The 18,748-nt window shown below is 44.6% G+C and overlaps 1 protein-coding gene across 5 annotated transcripts in view; it reads right to left on the bottom strand.

Annotated features, from left to right (window-relative positions):
- Window positions 1-17,341: 17,341 nt before the first annotated feature.
- Window positions 17,342-18,748, bottom strand: part of LOC144818399 (cytochrome P450 1A4-like) — a 167,093-nt gene continuing 165,686 nt past the window's right edge. For all 5 annotated transcript variants that reach the window (XM_078675768.1, XM_078675771.1, XM_078675770.1 and 2 more), the window contains one exon: window positions 17,342-18,364. In XM_078675768.1, coding sequence (XP_078531894.1) covers window positions 18,082-18,364 — 283 coding nt within the window. In that variant the 3' untranslated portion in view covers window positions 17,342-18,081. The remainder of the gene's footprint in view (window positions 18,365-18,748) is intronic.

Here is an 18,748-nt window from a genome sequence, read left to right as displayed (position 1 = left end):
AAGTGAGGGCATGACGGACCTGTAAATATCTAAAAAATTCTCTATCACTCAGGTCATAATAACTCTGAAGGGCCTCGAAGGACTTCACCGCTCCATTCGCACACACGTCACCCACTCTACAGATTCCAATCATGTCCCAGCGGTCAAACCCCTTCGTCGTCCAGAGACATCCCAGACGCTCAGATGCATAAAGCGGAGTCGCCAGCGTCACTCGTTCATCCCACCCCAAGCTCACATTCGCAGCGCGCCATACACTAACCGCAATCCTGGTCGGTCCCGTAAGGTGGCGCCCAGCCGATCTAGAATAAAGCGCTCTATTAAAATCCCCACCCGGCAGTTGGAGTCTGTCCATTTCAAAGGCCGGATCCGGACCCGGGGAATACATTGAGTGGTTAATGGCAGATAGTTGGGTAGCCCAATAATATCTCCTGATATCAGGAAGTGCTATGCCCCCGTCATACCAAGGGATGGTGAGCTTCGCAAGGGCAATACGTGGACGCCCGTCCCAAATCAGTTGCCTTTGTAGACTCTCGACCTCTCGGAAATAAGTAGCGGGGATATAATAATAGGAATTCTGGAGTGCGTAAAGGAATCGTGGTAAGGACATCATCTTGAAAAGGGCGGCTCTGCCCAGCGGCGACAAGGGTAATTTACGCCAGCGAGCCACGTCCAGCCTAAGTCTATGAAGCGGGGGAAGGAGATTCCGTTCAAACCGGAGCGACGAATCCAGTGTAATAAAAACCCCCAGATATTTGAAACCGGACTGAACAACCTGGATGGGAAATCTATTCGGCAACGGGGGCAAATCACCCGAAATAACATAGACACAGGATTTAGCCCAGTTTATAATCAAACCAGAATTTTTGCCAAACGAGGTGAGAACGTCAAATAAGACATTTAAAGATTTACGCGGTGAAGTAAGATAAAGAAGAATGTCGTCCGCGTAAAGCGAGACACGATCCTCAAAATCTGGGGACCAACGTATACCCTTGAGAGAAGGCTCCCAGCGAAGCCACGCAGCTAGCGGCTCTAACGCGAGAGCAAAAAGCAGTGGAGACAAGGGGCACCCCTGTCTGGTCCCCCTACCAAGGGAAAAGGGAACCGAAACTCGACCGTTAACCACGACCTGTGCCAGGGGGTCGGTATACAGAAGCTTCACCCATCCGATAAACCCCGGGCCAAAACCAAACTTCTCAAGAGCCGCCCAAAGGTAGGGCCACTCTATCGTGTCGAAGGCCATCGAGGCGTCCAACGAAGCCAAAATGGCCGGCTCCGTCAGAAGCCCCGCCCTCGCGATGGCTCCATGAAGGCGACGCAGATTAAGAGCTGTGTTACGGTGCGGGATAAATCCGGATTGGTCCGGATGAATCAAGTCACTAATGACCGTTAGGAGGCGAGTAGCCAAGATCTTGGCAAGAACCTTAGGCTCAACATTTAACAGGGAGATGGGTCTATATGACGAACAAAGATCCCGGGGCTTACCATCTTTAGGAATTACCACAATCGTAGCCAGGCGCTGGTCATAAGGGAGAGCACCCCGCTCACGAGACTCCGAAAACATTGTTCGAAGATAGGGCGCAATCTTATCAGGACGCAGTTTGTATAACTCAATTGGCAAACCGTTCGGGCCCAAAGCCTTGCCCGAACGAAGAGAGCGAATTGCAGTCGCTATTTCGTCCGTAGAGAACGGGCCCTCCATAGAGACCCGCTCCAAATCAGAGAGGCAGGGCAAAGCTATGTCGCGCAGCAAGAGGCGAGAGTCGTCTACATCCCTTTCCGACACTGGGGAGTAAACCGCACGAAAATAGTCCGCAAAACATTCCACTATTTCAACCGGGTCCGTCACTTTCACACCATTCAAAGTCTGAATCACAGGCACCACTCGATTCGCCCTCTCCTTCTTGTCCAACCAGGCAAGCAATTTACCCGCTTTGTCCCCAACATCATACAGACGACCCTGTTGCTCTCTAAACATCATTTTGGCCGCATCTGTGACCAGAGACTTATAGGCAAATTGCTTCAGACCCAGGGCATGGAGTTTGTCACGAGTAACATTCGATTCCAGGTCAGCCTCCATCTCAAGTATTTCCATCTCAAGATCTACCACCTCCCGATTCCTCGCCTTTTTGGTTTCAGCAATGAGAGACAGGGCCTGCCCACGAATTACTGTCTTAGAAGCCTCCCATAGGGACACCGCAGAGGAGACAGACCCCTCGTTTTCTAAAAAGTAGTTGTCCAGGGACTTAATCAATTGACTACGGGTCTCAGGGGAGGTCAGGTACCAAGGGTTGATAGGAGCCACCCGGCCCGCCGCCTCCACCCCCACATCAAAACAAAGCCAGAGCGGAGAATGGTCCGAGATGCCCCGGGGAGGTGTCTAATCTCCCGGACAGCCGATGACTGTGCAGCTGGCATGAGGAAGTAATCCAGTCTAGACAAACTCCCATGGGCCCCAGAATGGAAAGTATACTGAAGCTGAGTGGGGTGCATAAGTCTCCAACAGTCCACCAAACCAAAAGTATCCAAAAAGCCACCCAGCCACAATTGGGCCGAAGGAGTATCCCTAGGGGGGTAACGATCACTCAGACCGGAGAGGACAGAGTTAAAGTCACCAGCCATGAAAAGAGCACCATCAAGGAGTCCCAACAGCACTCGGCCCAAATCGGAGAAGGTAGAGGTCTGCAGGCCGGGGGGCACATAGACGGTGAACAGGGAAAGGGTCCGGCCCTCGTATCGTCCCACGAGGACGGCATAACGCCCCCGATCATCAAGGATCACATCATCTATCGCAAGGGGAAGGGAAGCCCGGACAAGGATACCCACCCCCCTGGAACCCGTTGTAAACCCTGAGTGCGCGACAAGACGATAGCCCCACCTATTCATTGCACGACAAGTATTACCCACTTGATGTGTCTCCTGCAGAAAGACAATATCGGGAGACAAACGTCGCAGGCATCGCAACACCACCCCCCGTTTTATACGATCCCCTAGACCATTGACATTCTACGAAATAAACCTCAACCCGCTACCCCCCATCCCACAAAGTAATGCAGGAACCATCCCCCAATGAGCATGACACTGAGAATTCAATTATCAAGATAGAATCGCCTTGAAAAAACAAAACACAAACCACAAATGCCCCACCAACCCACCCCCCAACATCCAAGAAAACACCCCCCACCCTGCACCCCTGCAGTAAGCAAAGAAGCCACCCCAACATGCAGTGTGCCTGTCGCCCAAAAACCCCCGTTCTACAAAAAGACCCCGGAGGAGGAAAAGGCCCTGTCCCACCCGCCACCCCGACAGAGATAAAGAAAGAAGAGAATACACAGAAAATAGAGGCGCTCAAGTACAGAACCCAGGAAGAAATTACATGATACGGAGACAGGGGCCCAGACAACAAGTTCAGCTCTCTACACCACCCTCGGCACCACCCGGGTGCTCGGTGGGCTCAGTCAAATTAGGCCGGTCCGGCAGAGAGTCCAGCCAGTCATTTACCGAATCAGGTCGATCAAAGAAAAGGGTCCGTTCATTGTACTCAACTCGTAGCCTGGTAGGAAAAAGCATGGCGTATCTCAGACCCAAGTCCCGAAGACGCTTCTTGGCTCCACGGAAGCCCATTCGCTGTCTCTGCACAAGCTGTGAGAAGTCCGGGTAAAAGTTCACCGTGGCATTTTCGAAGGCCACCGGGCCCTTAACTCTCGAGGCCTGCAGGATAGCGTCTCGGTCCCTATAATGAAAAAGTTTTGCGACAATGGGCCTCGGCGGGGCGCCCGGCTTGCCCTGGCCACCCGGAACGCGATGGGCACGTTCCACCGCCAAGAATTTGCTCAATCCAGATGGAGAAAGGTAGTTTTGTATCAAGTCCTCAACCAGGAGATCAACAGAATGTGGATCAGGATTTTCCGGAACACCAACCACACGCACGTTGCAACGCCGTGCTCTGTTTTAAAAATCCTCCAAGCGCTGAGTCATGAAATCGTTCACCTTTCTGAGGTTGCCGATCTCCGTCTGTATCTCCGAGACGTCGGCCGTGAGGCTAGATGACTTGAGGTCCAATGACTTCACCTTCTCATTGGTTTTAGATAAGTCGGCCCGAATCAAGTTCACATCAATAGCCACAGTATCAATTTTGTGGGCCAGAGCTTCATACTGTTGGCCGATGGTTTCTCTCATGCCAGAGATGGCGCCCATGATGTCCTGCAGGGACGGCTCCGCCGAAGCCTCCAAAGGGTGCCCCACTGCACTCGGGCCAGGCAAGGCGGCACCGGGGGACCCCTTCGATTGTGTGTACCGGTCCATGATATTAGACTGGACCGGGCCTCCGCGAAGGGGCGTCTTGGTCTTCCGCCTCTCTTGGTCCCCTCTGCCAGTCATAGTGTAGACCACGTCCCCGAGGGACCCACGCGACCTGGTGAAAATGGCCGCAGGAAGACAGGGCGCCGGAGCCAAAAGTCAGCAGTGAGGGCACAACGAGGTGTGAACCGGCCCGGAAGGATACGAAGCAGGCAAAAGGTGCAACTGCGACCTCGCGCCGCTGGACTCAGCACCGGCCAGACACCTCCGCTGGAAGACGTAGTCTGAGTCAGAATCGAAACCGAAAGTTATGAGGGGGACCCATGAGTCGAGTCCCCCTGCCGCTGTTGTTCAACTCAGACACGGCAACAGAAGACCCGGGCGCACCACCAGGGCGGGCCCCGAAAGTTCGAGTCGACGTAGCTTCGGTGCCCCTGGTCCAATTCGAAATCCAAAAACAATATTAAGATCAGCCCAGGTTCCTCTTCATGAGTCCTTGTAATGAATCAGGATAAGTTCAGGATATCATGCCGGGAGTGGCGGGGGTCCGGAGAGCGCTGTGCTCACGCGGCCATCACGGATGCCCGCCAAGCTCCTCCCCCTCCACACATCAATTGTTAACGCATCCACAATTAACTATTGTAGCAATCGCAGTATGGTGCACTTTACTTTTAAACATATTCATCTAAAGCGCAGCATGCCACTACTGCTACAATTCCAAAACAACCCACATAATTCCACTACACACCACATGCATACACTCCATAACACATGGCTAAAAGACATTGCCATTTACAATGCCATTGGCTCTAACTCAAATAAATCCGAGACCTATTGCATTTCCAATGCTTGTTTAGGATGAAGGCAAATATTTACTTAAACTGAAGCATGCAGCAGGAGCTGTCGTTTAGGACAAAAATAGCTCTGTCTCTTCCTCGTTCTTTCCGCTGTCAGGTGAGCAGTTTAGAAGCCACTGCTTCTAATCGAAGAATCGCTGCGGCTTTTTAGGGGCTCCCCACAGCGTGGAGCTCTGGATCTAAGAGGCCATCTTCTTGCAGGGCCAGACCGCGCCCCCCCATCATTTGTTTGTATACTTTAGTGCTAATTAATATAGTTCACTGTTAGAGACAGTGAGTCTTCCTTAAGCAGCATGGAGGTAGAGTGTTGCTAATGCCACCCTGTGTCTGCCCGACCCCTTTATCAAGTCGGGTAGTAGGGTGTCTAATTCACGAAACACATCACTAGGTATGCAGACCAGGAATGCAGTGAAATAGTACAACAACCATGTCAAAGCCACCAGTTTTGATATAGAGGTATTCTCCCTGCGAACAGAGGCAGGGTTTTCCAAAAGACCATTCTCTTCCTAAAGGCTGCCATTGCTTGTCTCTGAGTGGTGAAGTTGGACCCCAGGGGTGTAACAGAGGCCCCGCAGACCTGAGGGGGCCCGAGCTGCAGAGTACCCCGTCAGCACAGTACTCCTACCTGATAGCTCCGGATTAAATCCGAAGGGGGGCCCCTCTGTGTACCTTGCAGGGGGGCCCCTTCAACTTTCATTACGCCACTGCTGGACTCCAAGATTTTGTAGTGAATTAGCCTTTCAGCTTGTGTGCTAGCTTGAACCTCATCTCCCTAGTCACTGTTGGATCAAGGGGAAAGACTCCTTACTCACTACAGATCTTGCTGATTAATTACAGTACGCCCATGACTAGGGTGGTTCCCATGTACTTATCATAATTTCTGAATATTGGAATATGTGGTCGATATCTCCATCAGTTACAATACCATTGTAGTTCATTCCCCATCTTAATTTGCAAGTGATTCAGTCGCTATGGTGGAGAGCAGTGAGGTCAGGGGGCATCTTCTCATCTGAGATTATTGCCCAATGCAAACTCTCACGGGGGAGAGGGTAAATACCAGTGTAGTCCAGAATAGGAATCCGCCTCCCCGTCTCATATGTTCCATTGCGGCATTGACATATCCCTGATAAAAAGAGTCAACTGTTTTTTCTAAATCAATGCATAATACTCATGCCTGTGTAGAGCAATCTGCCATTCCATCTATTATCTGGAGTAGATGCTGTCTGTTAATTGCCTGCTGCGAGCTCGGATGAACCCACCTTGATCCACGTGTATTAGTTGTTGTATCGATGGGTGGAGTCTGTTTGGCTTATACTTAGCTCAGTACCATGTGGTTGGTGTTGGGCATCAAAAGGGGCCTCTACAAGGCCAGATTTGCAACATCCCTGCTGAACTGGGCAGTGAAACTAATACAGCATCCCTTTCATCATTAAGGGGAGGCTTAGTTCACTTGTCATTGTGTTAGGCCTAGATATGAAACATAACATTCAAAAGGAAGGCCATCTGAACCGGTTGGTTTTCCACAGCCAGCCCCTTATTTCCCCCTGTGTAATGCATTATCTACATATGACTACTAGTCCCAAGCCAAATTTAAATTACACCAGCATAATATACATAATTTAGGCATTTCACACTATCCTTGCGCGAAATTCCCCAAATTATGCTATTATGTCACTTTGTGTATTTTTCCACCATTTGTGGTGAAAACTTTCAACAAACCCACGTGTACAGCACCAGGCATATGGCTGTTATTTGTGGTGGTTTTCTATTTTTGAAGTGTGCTTAGTGCGAAATGTGTTCTTGCTTTAAAAAATTAACAAGGACTCATTTTGCACTAAAATATAGCGCAAAATTAATGGATTTCTATTTCATGTAATCCCCCTGTTTTTGGCAACATTTTGCATAATAGCTCAAAAGCAAATTTTGCGATTTTCACCCATCTCTGAGTGGTCCACCTTGATGCTTCCCATTCAGCTAGTATTAAGTAGTAGGGACACCTCTTTGTCTCAAATCATTTATTGTATTGATTCTCTCTCATCTAAACTTCCCTCAATATGACATATCTACTTTACTTTGACCGTGGAAGCGTACAGTGGTACCCCAGTAAGATCGATGGTCAAGATCCCCTTGATTTAGGCGTAGAAGTGTGTGTTGTTCAGCTGTCCCTTCCAGCAGTTTTGTAGAGCCCATACCCCTACGGTTGAGGTGCTTTTGCTGAAGGAAGGCCCCCTGTACTCCTCTCATCTTTATGTATGAGATGACCTTGTACCTCTTCAGATCGCTAACATTTCTGGAACAATACTTCAAGTAACTCACATTAACAGCAAAGTGAACTCAGGCCACAAGTAGTCGTGTGTGATTTCTGGTGAATTAATGGCAGCCGAGAGCTCTGTCTGTAAATACATGCATACTTGTTTATCTTTACTTGATTACATTTAGGTGATTTCATTTTTTCATTTCAAGGAGATTTTATTGAGAAAGAAAATTATGCACATAGTAAATCCAAATTCATTATAAGTGATGCATTCGGCCAAAAGCTGAAAGAAATACAAACATGCGCTCCACTTGGGAAGTGAGGAAACTATCCGGAAATCAGAGTAAAAAAAAGACAATCGATGAGAAATAGAGGATCGATCCCATATAGGTCTTCCACAAGCCAAGGCCAACCATATCACTTCTGATTTGGGAATGGGGACAAGGGAGGACATAGAAAAAGAGAAAGAGAAGCAGAAAAGTAAAGAAGATAATAGCAGAAAAGATGAAAGGGAAGAGAGGACAGGAAAGCAGAAATAAGAAAGAGAAGGATTCCCACAGGACTAACCCAATCTAGAACACAAAACAGATAATAGCTAGACAGACACATCAACAGGGAACTGAGGGACTAACCCTTTCGAGGAGAGTGTCATATATTCATCCAAAGCCGTCAAAACCCCTTTTGAAATGGAAGGCGTAAGGTGTGCTAGATCAACTGAGGTGTGGGCACTTCGTAAAAAGGAGATCCACGCCCACCACGTATGGTACGAGACAGACGAAAAGGATTTCCATTCCATAAGAATGATTTTAACCGCTACAGTCAAGAGAAGATCTAGTAACTGTAAATCCAAAGGATCCAAGGGGAGAGGGGTCGGAGCAGCCAGGGGACCTAATACGACTAAGGGAAAGGAGAGCTGGAGGTCAATGCTAAAAATAAGAGATAAATGTTGCTGAATGAGTTCCCAAAAAGGTTTAAGTAAGGAGCAGTGATAAAACATATGGGGAAAATCACCGGCCTCCAGACCACAGCTCCAGCAGAGATCATCATCTTTAAGGTTGAGCGAATGAAGACGTACAGGCGTCCAATGGAGGAGATTAATCGAGAAAAACTTCGATTGCATAAGGGAGGGAGCTATTTTATTACGGAGAGCTAATTTACCAATGGATTGCCAAGCTTCGGATGAGATATGGTCCGTGATGTTATGGTCAAAATGACGTGACCATTTTTGTTGTGCAACCGTCTGATCAGGAAGCGAAGTAGAGGACAGAAATTTATATATTTTAGAGGCAACATGACCAGATTTGATCCAGATGTGGAAAAGCGAAATGGTGGAGGAGGATGGGTGAAGACGGGCTTTAGAGACGGCAACCTTGAGTTTAAGAAAGGTATAAAAGTCGAGATTTGTCAAAGAGTGTTTTTGAGCTAAGGAAGAAAACGGGAAGGGGTCTCCAGAGTCACTATACAGATGCTGAACAAGAGAGATACCCTTTGCTGCCCAATAATCCATGAGGGCGGGAGAAATAGTAAGTTTGATTTTGGAGTTTCTCCAAAGAGAAGACCATCTAGTTTTATGCAGTGGAATGGCCGCCCTCCTATCTAATTTCTTGACCGCAGCAATTGTATCAAGAATAATAGAACGGGAAAACAGGATATGCAAAGACGATGTAGTACAAAAAGAGGCAGTAGGTAAAGGCGAAGCCAAATGTTGTTCTATGAGCAACCAAGAGGGAACATGACGTGTTGGAGTAGCGAACCACAACGCACCCTGAGATGTCAAGAAAGCTGTTTGATATTTCTCCCAATCAGGAAAGTTGCACCCTCCCATATCGCAGGGTCGACGCAAATATTTGTATGCTATACGAGCACGTTTGCCATTCCAAAGGAATTTAGATGTTAGAGCATCAAGTTCCCGAAAAAAGGAGTCAGACAATTTAATCGGGAGCATGGAGGAAACAAAATTAATAATCGGCGTGATCATCATTTTTAGAGTTTGTAAGCGACCCCACCATGAGATATGTTTTGGAGACCATGTATCCAAGAGAGTACGCACTTTGAGGAGAGTCTGGGATTCATTATAAACCACAGTGGCATGAAGAGTAGAGCAGAAATAGATTCCCAGGTACTTGAGATGTTGAGATTGCCACTTAAAACCAGCCAAACCCATATGAGCAGGAAAACAGTAGGCATTTAAAGGGAACATCTCCGTCTTATCTTTATTTAGGGTGTATCCCGAGACCGCAGAAAACAAGGAGATGGTGTCAGAGATAGCAGGGATGGCCAAGGCGATATCATCCGAGAAAATTAGCACGTCGTCCGCGTAAGCGGCAGTTTTAAGACAATGAGAGCCAAAAGAAAAACCTTTTATATCAGGGTGTAAGTCAATCAGTCGAAGAAGAGGATCAATAGACAATAAAAATAAGAGAGGGGACAAGGGACATCCCTGTCTCGTGCCCTGACGAAGATTAAAAAACGAAGACGTAGCACCATTAACTCTAATGTTAGCTTTAGGTTGGGAATATAGGGACATTACCATTTTAATGAAAGAGTCTCCGAGGTTATGCGCACATAAGACAGCTCGAAGGAATGGCCAAGAGACCTTGTCGAAGGCCTTTTCCGCATCGAGGGCCAAGGCCGCAGCAGGGAGAGGCGATCGCTTGGCAGCACCGATAATATGACAAAAAGTGCGTATATTATCCCTTGCAAGACGACCTTTTACAAAACCAGTTTGGGAAGGATGCACCAGATGGGGAATAAAAGATTCTAACCGTTTAGCTAGGATTTTAGCAAAAATCTTTGCTTCCATATTTAGGAGGGAAATAGGACGGAAGTTTTTAGGATCCGAATGATCTTTCCCCTCTTTCGGGATCACAACAATGGTGGCTTCAGCAGCCGAACCAGAAACAGAGCCATCCTTAACAAAAGAATTAAAGACCGATTGTAACCTGGGGACAAGTGAAGGAAGGAATGTTTTATAAAATAATATTGGATAGCCATCAGGGCCAGGGGCTTTGCCAGAACGGGTGGCCTTAATCGCAGTCACTATTTCTTCAGAAGAGATAGGGTCATTGAGAATAGAACGATCCTCCTCAGAGACTGACTGAATCGGAATTGTTTTTAAAAACTCTTGACATTGGTCAAAAGAGGATTGGTTAGAAGGAGTATATAATTTATCATAGAAATCGCGAAACACTTCAAGGATGTCTTCTGTTTGGAATTTTTTAGATCCGGTGCGATCCGTAATAGAAGAGATTTGCGAGGACTTAAAAGAACAGTCTTGAAATTTTAAGGTAGCCGCCAAAAGTTTCCCAGCCCTATTCTTCAATAGTAGCTTCTTGGACTTTTGAGCTTGGACCCCAATATGGGCCCTTTTAGTAACAATTGTATTATATTTGTACTTTAGGCATTTCAATTGTTGTAAGTAAGACGGATCCCTAGAATGGCGGAAGGAGGCTTCAAGAGTTTTAATTTCAGAAGATAAATCTGTAAGTTCCTGTCTGATCGATGAGTTACGCTTGGACATACATTTGATAACTTGACCTCGAAACGTGCATTTAAAAGAGTCCCATAAAACTATGGGGGAAGAAACAGAGCCTTCATTTTCACGGAAAAACATATCTATATCTGTAGAAAATTCAGCAACCTGGGAAGAGTCATATAGCACTTCAGTATTTAATCGCCATGAGCGAGAACGCGGTTTAGGGACAAAGGATGAGAGCGTGAAGCTGACCGCAGCATGATCAGAGATCACAATAGGGTGTATAATCGGATCAGAAGAAGAGGAGACAAGAGAAGAGTGAACGAGGAGATAATCAATACGAGAGAAGGAAGAATGAGGGGAAGAGAAGAAAGAGAAGTCACTACCAGTGGGATTGTGAAGACGCCAGATATCCTGAAGGTGCGAAATGGAACACATGTTAAGCATTTGTTTGTGGGATTTTGGAGGACGAAACTGAAATGAAGAATTCCTATCTAAGAGAGGGTCCATCGGCAAATTAAAGTCGCCACCAACAATGAGACTACCAGCATGGGGGGTGTTATTCAGAGTGGTGGTAATGGATTTCCAAAAAGTGGGATCATCAGCGTTTGGAGCATAGATATTCATAACATATAGATCGTGCTGACCATCCGACAGTTTAGATAACAGCCACCGACCCTCCGAATCGTGAGTAGAAGAAATTATCGATAAACCAGAGGTCCTCGAGATTAGAGTAACAACCCCATTACGTTTGCCAGAGGCATCAGAGCAAGAAACATCCGAAACCCAATCTTTCTTCAGAAACAAGGCTTCTCTATTAGTGATCTTGGACTCTTGAAAAAGAACCAAATCTGCAGAAAGAGACTTACAATAATCCAAAATGTTCGACCTCTTCACCGGATGGTTCAAACCCTTAACATTGAGGGATAACACATTCAAGCCTGGCATGTAGATAGAGATGGATAAGCAGAAGACGATACTGATAGTAGAAAGAGAAAATACGACCTACAAACAAGGGACCAATCATAAGACAAGAGAAAAACAGTAAGAGCGTGCCTGTGGGAGAACCAAGAGAAAAAAAGAGAGAAAAGAGATGACAGGAGAATAGAAATAAGAAAGAAAAGAGGTAGGAGGGAAGGTCTAAAAAAGACCAAAATCATGCAAGGGGGAACGTGGAAAAAGCGAGCGAGGGACCCGTACAGGGAGCAACAGTGGGTAAAAACAGTAGCCCAATTTTAGATTATAACAGCTGATAGCATGAACAATAGAACTGGTAACCAGGAACAAGTATTATTGATCGACATTGTCACAATGTAAAGAAAAAAAAATTGAGAAGGAAAGAGTACTACATTGCAGTGTAGGGTAAAAAAAAAAAAACCTTAGCAAACAAGCTAGCTAGAATACGTACAATAATAGAGTATGTATCAATAAAAACTCATGTGAGAAAGAGTCTGAATAGTATATAAAATTGAAGTGAAGAGAATATATATCGTAAAGCAAACCACATATGTAAAGAACAACCTCTAACAGCATATGTCAGAACTATGAAGTGGAAATACAGAAGTAAGAAAATAGAGATGCATGAGAAAGGAGCTGTCAAAAAAGAAAAAGGCAAACAGCACCGTAAATGAATAGCAGAGAGAGAGAAGAGAAAGAAAGGCATAAGAGAAATAAATAGCAACCCTAATAATGAAGAGAACCACTCCAAACATAAAATACCAATTGCATAGCAGTAGATAAATGTATAATGAATAAGATTAGTAAAATAAGTACTAACACAAGAATTATAGAAGGTACAAACTAAACAGTAGATAAATGCAAGGCATATAATATACTCATTGTAAAAAATAACAAAATAAATGAGGAAAGGCAGAACTGTAGAGGAAAAGAATAAAAAAGTCAGAATATAGAAGGGAGAAAGTAGGAATGTAAGGGAGCAGAGATGGAGACATGGCGACAGTGAAGAACGAACAAAGAAAATGGCGACAGTGAAGAAACGAACAAAGCGAGAATGTGGATATGAGTAGAGTACAAAAGAAACAACCAGTGGAGAAAGAAAAAGTGGTCACACATAAAAAGAGAAATAGACAGAAAACAGTTGAGAGCCAAAAAGTGTTCCCACCGAAAAAGAAACATACGAAGAAGAGAGAAAATCGAGATTAACTTGAAGAAAAAGAAGACCAGAGTAAGCACAAAGAAAGCAAGAAGGAGGGACCATCAAAGAAGTCAACAAGAAAGAGAACAGAAGCAGGCTTTCAGACAGAAACAACCAAAAACAAACAAGAAACAGCTCATGTTCCCGAAGAACCAGGAGATTGCGAGGTTGCTCTTTGGATTTCCATCTCTATCTCCAACTGGTTGTCCAGGAATGTAGCCAAGTCCGCAGGTTCATCGAAGATTCTAGTGCGACCTTTATACGTGATGCGAAACTTTGAAGGACCAGCAAAAGAAAAAGGAATTCCCATTTCAGACAGACGTTTCCGCAGATTTAGGAAGCCCTTCCGTCGTATGACTGTGTCTCTGGCAAAGTCTTGTGAAATGGAGATACGATGACCTTCCCAGCTGACTTGTTTAACTTTCCTCATATGAGAGAGAATCAGCTCCGTGTGCTGATGGCGGAGAGGCTTAAAAATAATTGCTCTTGGCTGGGTAGCTGTCTTAGGTCGAAACGTTGGAACACGGTGTGCTCTTTCAATCTCAAACTCTCTGTGAAAGGAGATTTGTAAAGTGTCCGGGATCCACTGAGATAAGAACTCTATCATAGAAGAAGCAGCCTTCTCCGAATCCTCCGGAACACCAAAAATGCGCAGATTAGATCTACGATTCCGGTCCTCCTGTTCAGTAAGATCTCTGCGCAATGCCGCCATAGAGCGCTCCAAGTGGGTGAGAGATCTGGACTGCTTGTGCATACCATCCTCGGCAGAACTAATTCGTGTTTCTGTGGCTGACACACAAAGAGAAAGAGCTTTAAATTCATTCCTGATAGCAGAGACCTCCACTTGTAACAAGTCTGTGTTAGTTTTAGTTGACTGCGCAATATCATGTACCTCGTTAAGGCGCGCCAAAATGGTATCCAGCGTGGAAGCAGTGTCTGCCTGAGGAGACTCGGGCGACGGAGAGAGTGATTTGAGTCTTTTTAGCGACGAGCCCACATCTTTTAAGTCTTTGGCGGTCATAGACCGATTCATAATTGCAGTTGTGAGGTGAAATACTGCAAGAATACCACTTGAGAAAAAAAGGTACACAGGAAGTGCGCAGAATGACACAGAGAATACTAAGTGGACGTCCACGGTAGTGTGTGCCAGGATATGGTCGCAGCAGAGGAATGCACAAAGCAGGGAAATACAATAATAAAACAGCAGGAAAAAATATCAACTCTTTATATGGCAGAAGTGCACTGAGAAAAACAGACAGTGCGTCAGCAGCTTAAAAAAAACCAGCCAAGCAGCAATGAAATACGGAAAAGAAGATACAAATGTTACCAGAAAGAAGCCTCATGACAGGAGCACCCTAGGAAGCCAGGCGACGCTGCAAGAGTGTGTCCATAGCGGCGCCTCTGAGGGAAAAATGACAGGAACGTCAACAGCGAGAAAATGGCGGCCGCTCGTCAGGAATGCGAGCGCAGTTGAAAGGTGCGGTGGAATTCATATGTCCGGTGAGCTAAATCACAGGAAAATAGTCTCATGCAACTCCCCACATGCTCCGCTGGAGAGGTGTGCCTTTTCCGCGATGAAGGGCAGCCAGAAGCGGAGAAAAGCTCTCAAAGGGCCGAACTCGCTACGGAGCTCAAGCGCGACCCGCCATGTAGAAGCGGCGCGCAAGCCACGCCCCACATTTAGGTGATTTCATGCGGTTTGAGAGAGCTGTGCTGGGCAAGGGGTCAAGAACGACAGCATCCTACCACAAAAAAGTTTTCATATGCTGAAGAAGTTCTGGTTAACTTCTAAGCCAGAATGCAGTACAATAGATTTTCTCAAGAATGCTTATACCCATATGGCAACCTCTGTTCATCCTATTCAGAGCATATCAGGGTCATTCAGACAGTGACATGTATATTGGCTGAGAGGTGTGCTGGTTTTAAGTCTCATTATATGACATCATTTTGGTAAGAATATCACGTGTTGGTTTTGCCACATATTGAACATACCTGCCTCCGTGGAGAAGATGAACACAATTTTAAGACACATATAGTGATTTAAAACTCCACTGAGTTAACCCATTTAAAACAACTCTTCTGCAAGGATGTATCTAGCCATACTGCCAGATGGAATAAGTCTCATTATCGCTTCTCTGGCCAATCAACCTAATCAAAAACAGTGAGGACATCAACCAAAAGCAGAAGAGTTGTTTTAATTGGGTTAACCTAGTGGGGATTTAAATCACTTATTGTGCTCACATTTTCTTTTTTATGGAATGTGTTGTCTTTCCTGTGCCAGGTAATTATGCGTTTGTTTATGCATTCAATGTACTTGTGGATTTATGCTGTAAATACACTGTATGTGAACAATTGGCTTTCTGCACCTTTTGCAGTCAACGTATTACAGCCCCAAAGAAGTCCACTTAAGCAGACGAAACACGTTGGCGGCCTCTGCTGTATCGTTTGCATTTCTGTCTTTAAACAAAATATATTTGCATGGGACTTTTTATTCTTGAGAAAATTGAATGTGCTGCACCACTATTTGTATTAGCATTATGTTTTGGCAATAGAGTCACACCTTGGAGCAGCAGGTGCTCACAGTGTGTGCACACAGTTAAGAAGTGTACAACATTTGTACTTATTTCTGAAGACAAAGGTGAGGTGTGGTGAGCACTGGCCCGCTGCTCAGTTTCGTATTTGTTGTATCAAATGTTGAACTGATGGCATGTATACTTTGAAAATAAATGACAGAAAAAGAAAACTTCAGCCACAAAAGTGCTAAATAAATCACTTGTGCCTTTACAAAATCAAATCGTACTAAAAAGCCTACAAATGAACTGTGCCAATATCTAATTTCTAAAGCTATAGGATTAGCCAAGTAATTTTACTTGCATTAGTGTATTTTTAATGATACATGTGCCACAACCAAAGGACATCGCAGTCTTGTTGTATCCTTACGTTTTTTGAATCCCCGACAATTATTCTGTCTCCATTTTCTTCTTATTATTCATTTTCTCAACTGATCTTCCTTTTTATCATTTTCCAGAATGTTCACTGGATGTGTGCATTAGGCAAGACAGCCTCCAGCCAATCAATGGATGTTCATGCACATTCTGTTTTGGAAGATCTGGATACAGGATGCGAGGGATTGGTTGCCAGCCCATCTCGCTTGTGAAAGTGTTTTATAGTGCTGAAGAGAGCTACGGTCCTTCTTTCAGACTACAGGTGAAGCTTCCCTGATTCTGATAAGTAATACACTATCCTTCCTGCACCATTACAGATATTATAAATCCAGATAAATAACATTTGGCCACAAATGGCTAATGTAGAGGTGAGTGGGGAGGAGAGAAGGAGAGAAGGAGAGAGAGAGAGAGAGAGAGAGAGAGCGAGAGAGAGAGAGAGAGAGAGAGAGAGAGAGAGAGAGAGAGAGAGAGAATGAATGTGTGTGTAGCATTGGGGCATGCAGTGAAGGGGATATTATAATTTTGCTTACCACTAACCCCATGAAACACTCCACAATAGTTTGGCTATGTGCACACTCACAAATGACCTCCACAAGCTTGGACCAATAGCTCGTAACTACCCCTCTCCTCACACACATATTTTACCAAGGAGAGCCAAAGGGCAGTTTCTACACTTTTGGCCTGGCAAAAAAGCCTGTATGCCATGATGAAAGAGGAGTTGTCCCCAGGCTTTAATTATGTTTTAGGGGACATGATGAAAGGAACTCGACTTTGGAAGGAACCCAAGGTTTCTGCGAGGTAGAAACCTAAAGGTCAGGTGACTTGTGATGTGGATTTCCTACAGAGCAAAACATACCAGTCGCAAAGAAGGATAAAACCTGACTTATATCGCATGATGAAGGGAAATGAATGTTCTACCCTACATTCACCTTACAAATGTAACATTCCTCCAATCCCTACTGTCAATTTTAAATTCACAAAATGGTAACTTTGAAGCCTGAAGGCTTAGTTGGAGTACAAAATGATTTCTGAAACAGGTCCACAGTTATAGAGCATTCTGCCTTAATGGATTTTTTTACGGATATAGCCATGAAATAACTATACACACTAAAAGAATAGTCCTCTAAATTGCAATAAAAAAAAAGCTAGCAAAGTTGATTTCTTTCATTCTTCACCTTTGGTTTTTCATAGATCTGCTTTGAGCTTTAAACTAATAGTGGTCTTGTGATTAACAAAAGCATGACCACCCAAAACAATAATCAAAGTATCAAATATCTATGCCAGACATGTATGCTAATGCACTTATGCTAAGCTAAACAATCAGTACGGCCTTAAAAAACAAACAATAAAAGACAGTTCTGTGAGTGAAGACATTGAGAATTTATTAATCAGATATTTGTAACGAAAGGTTGATCCAATCAAGTGACACAGACCGACGTAGGGGTTAGTCACCTAGGCTTCCTTTGGGGGCAAATATGTGATGGTTGGCATTATTTTAGATCAACACCTGTCATTTTAGTTCAGAACTGAACACAAATCAATTCCAGCCATTTTGTTAGAACATCCAGTGCAAATCTTTAGCAATGCAGTATGAGATCTCATGACGAAGTCTGTATTGGCTTTTGTTATTTCACTGGAATCTGTGCCAAACTGTGACTTCTTCTATCAACAACAAACGAGTAGTCAAATTTACAAATATCTAAATAACTAAGTTATGGCACTCCTCAGTTGCATGTAGAAGGGACCCCACAACAATTCAACAGCATGAAGGCACTTCATTTTTGAACGATATCACAGCCTGGTGTTCATAAACCTTACTTAACTTTAAAACCTTTCAGTAACAATAGGACAGGATAACTTTAACAAATGTAAACAAAGTAAAAATATAGCATCGTACAATAGCTCATATACGTTTAAGGAACCTGCTGGATAAGAATTTTTGCAGTGATTTCTATCAAGTCAAAACAAGAACAGTGCCCACTCTATTGATGCTAAAATATTATGGAAGGTGCATTAATATACAAAGAGTGAGTGAACTTTAAAGAAAGGCAAACAATTTCTCTTTTGAAATCAAATTAACAGAATACAGCGGGAAATAATTATCTGCGCAGTACAGTTTTAATTTGATATGTCTTCGGTTTCATTGACAAGCCATAAACTGGCGTGAGGTCCAACTTCTCTTGTGGATGAGGTTCTAACTTCAGCCGTTGCAGAACAGTGGTGAGCATGAGGAATATTTCATTACGAGCGACATCCTCTCCTAGGCACATTCGCACTCCCAATCCAAACATTAGAACACTTTCCTGAAGGATACGATTGAGTTGCCCATTTTTATCGAGGAAGCGTTCTGGCAGAAAGGAGTCCGGATTCTTCCATAGTGATCTGGAGAACGAACAAAAAAATAGCAGAAATGTGGACAGCAAAAAACGTTTACTATGTTCAATAAAGTTGCATTACACATATAGAGTTACATATATTGTGCTAAAAATGTGTATACATCTATAATTGAATGAACGAATATGCGCTGAAAAGATTTCTGCTGTTAGTACAAAGTAAACGGGTTCTTGGTTATAAATGAGGCATGCATCTGGATGTATGACACAACCATGCATGCCTTTACAAGGCTGGCAAGACAACACACACATTGTTACCACACGGCCCATTCATTGATTATATTGCCTGCATTGCAATGATACTGCGTAGTAAAGGCTGTTTCCCCATGCACCTTTTCGAGGCATTCACGTGCTTTGTGCATCCTCTTTGCAG

This window comes from Lissotriton helveticus, chromosome 2_1, assembly GCF_964261635.1.
Source record: "Lissotriton helveticus chromosome 2_1, aLisHel1.1, whole genome shotgun sequence".
NCBI lineage: Eukaryota > Metazoa > Chordata > Amphibia > Caudata > Salamandridae > Lissotriton > Lissotriton helveticus.
The sequence above is the reverse complement of the archived record's forward strand: the minus strand, read 5'-3'. Positions and strand labels throughout refer to the sequence as shown.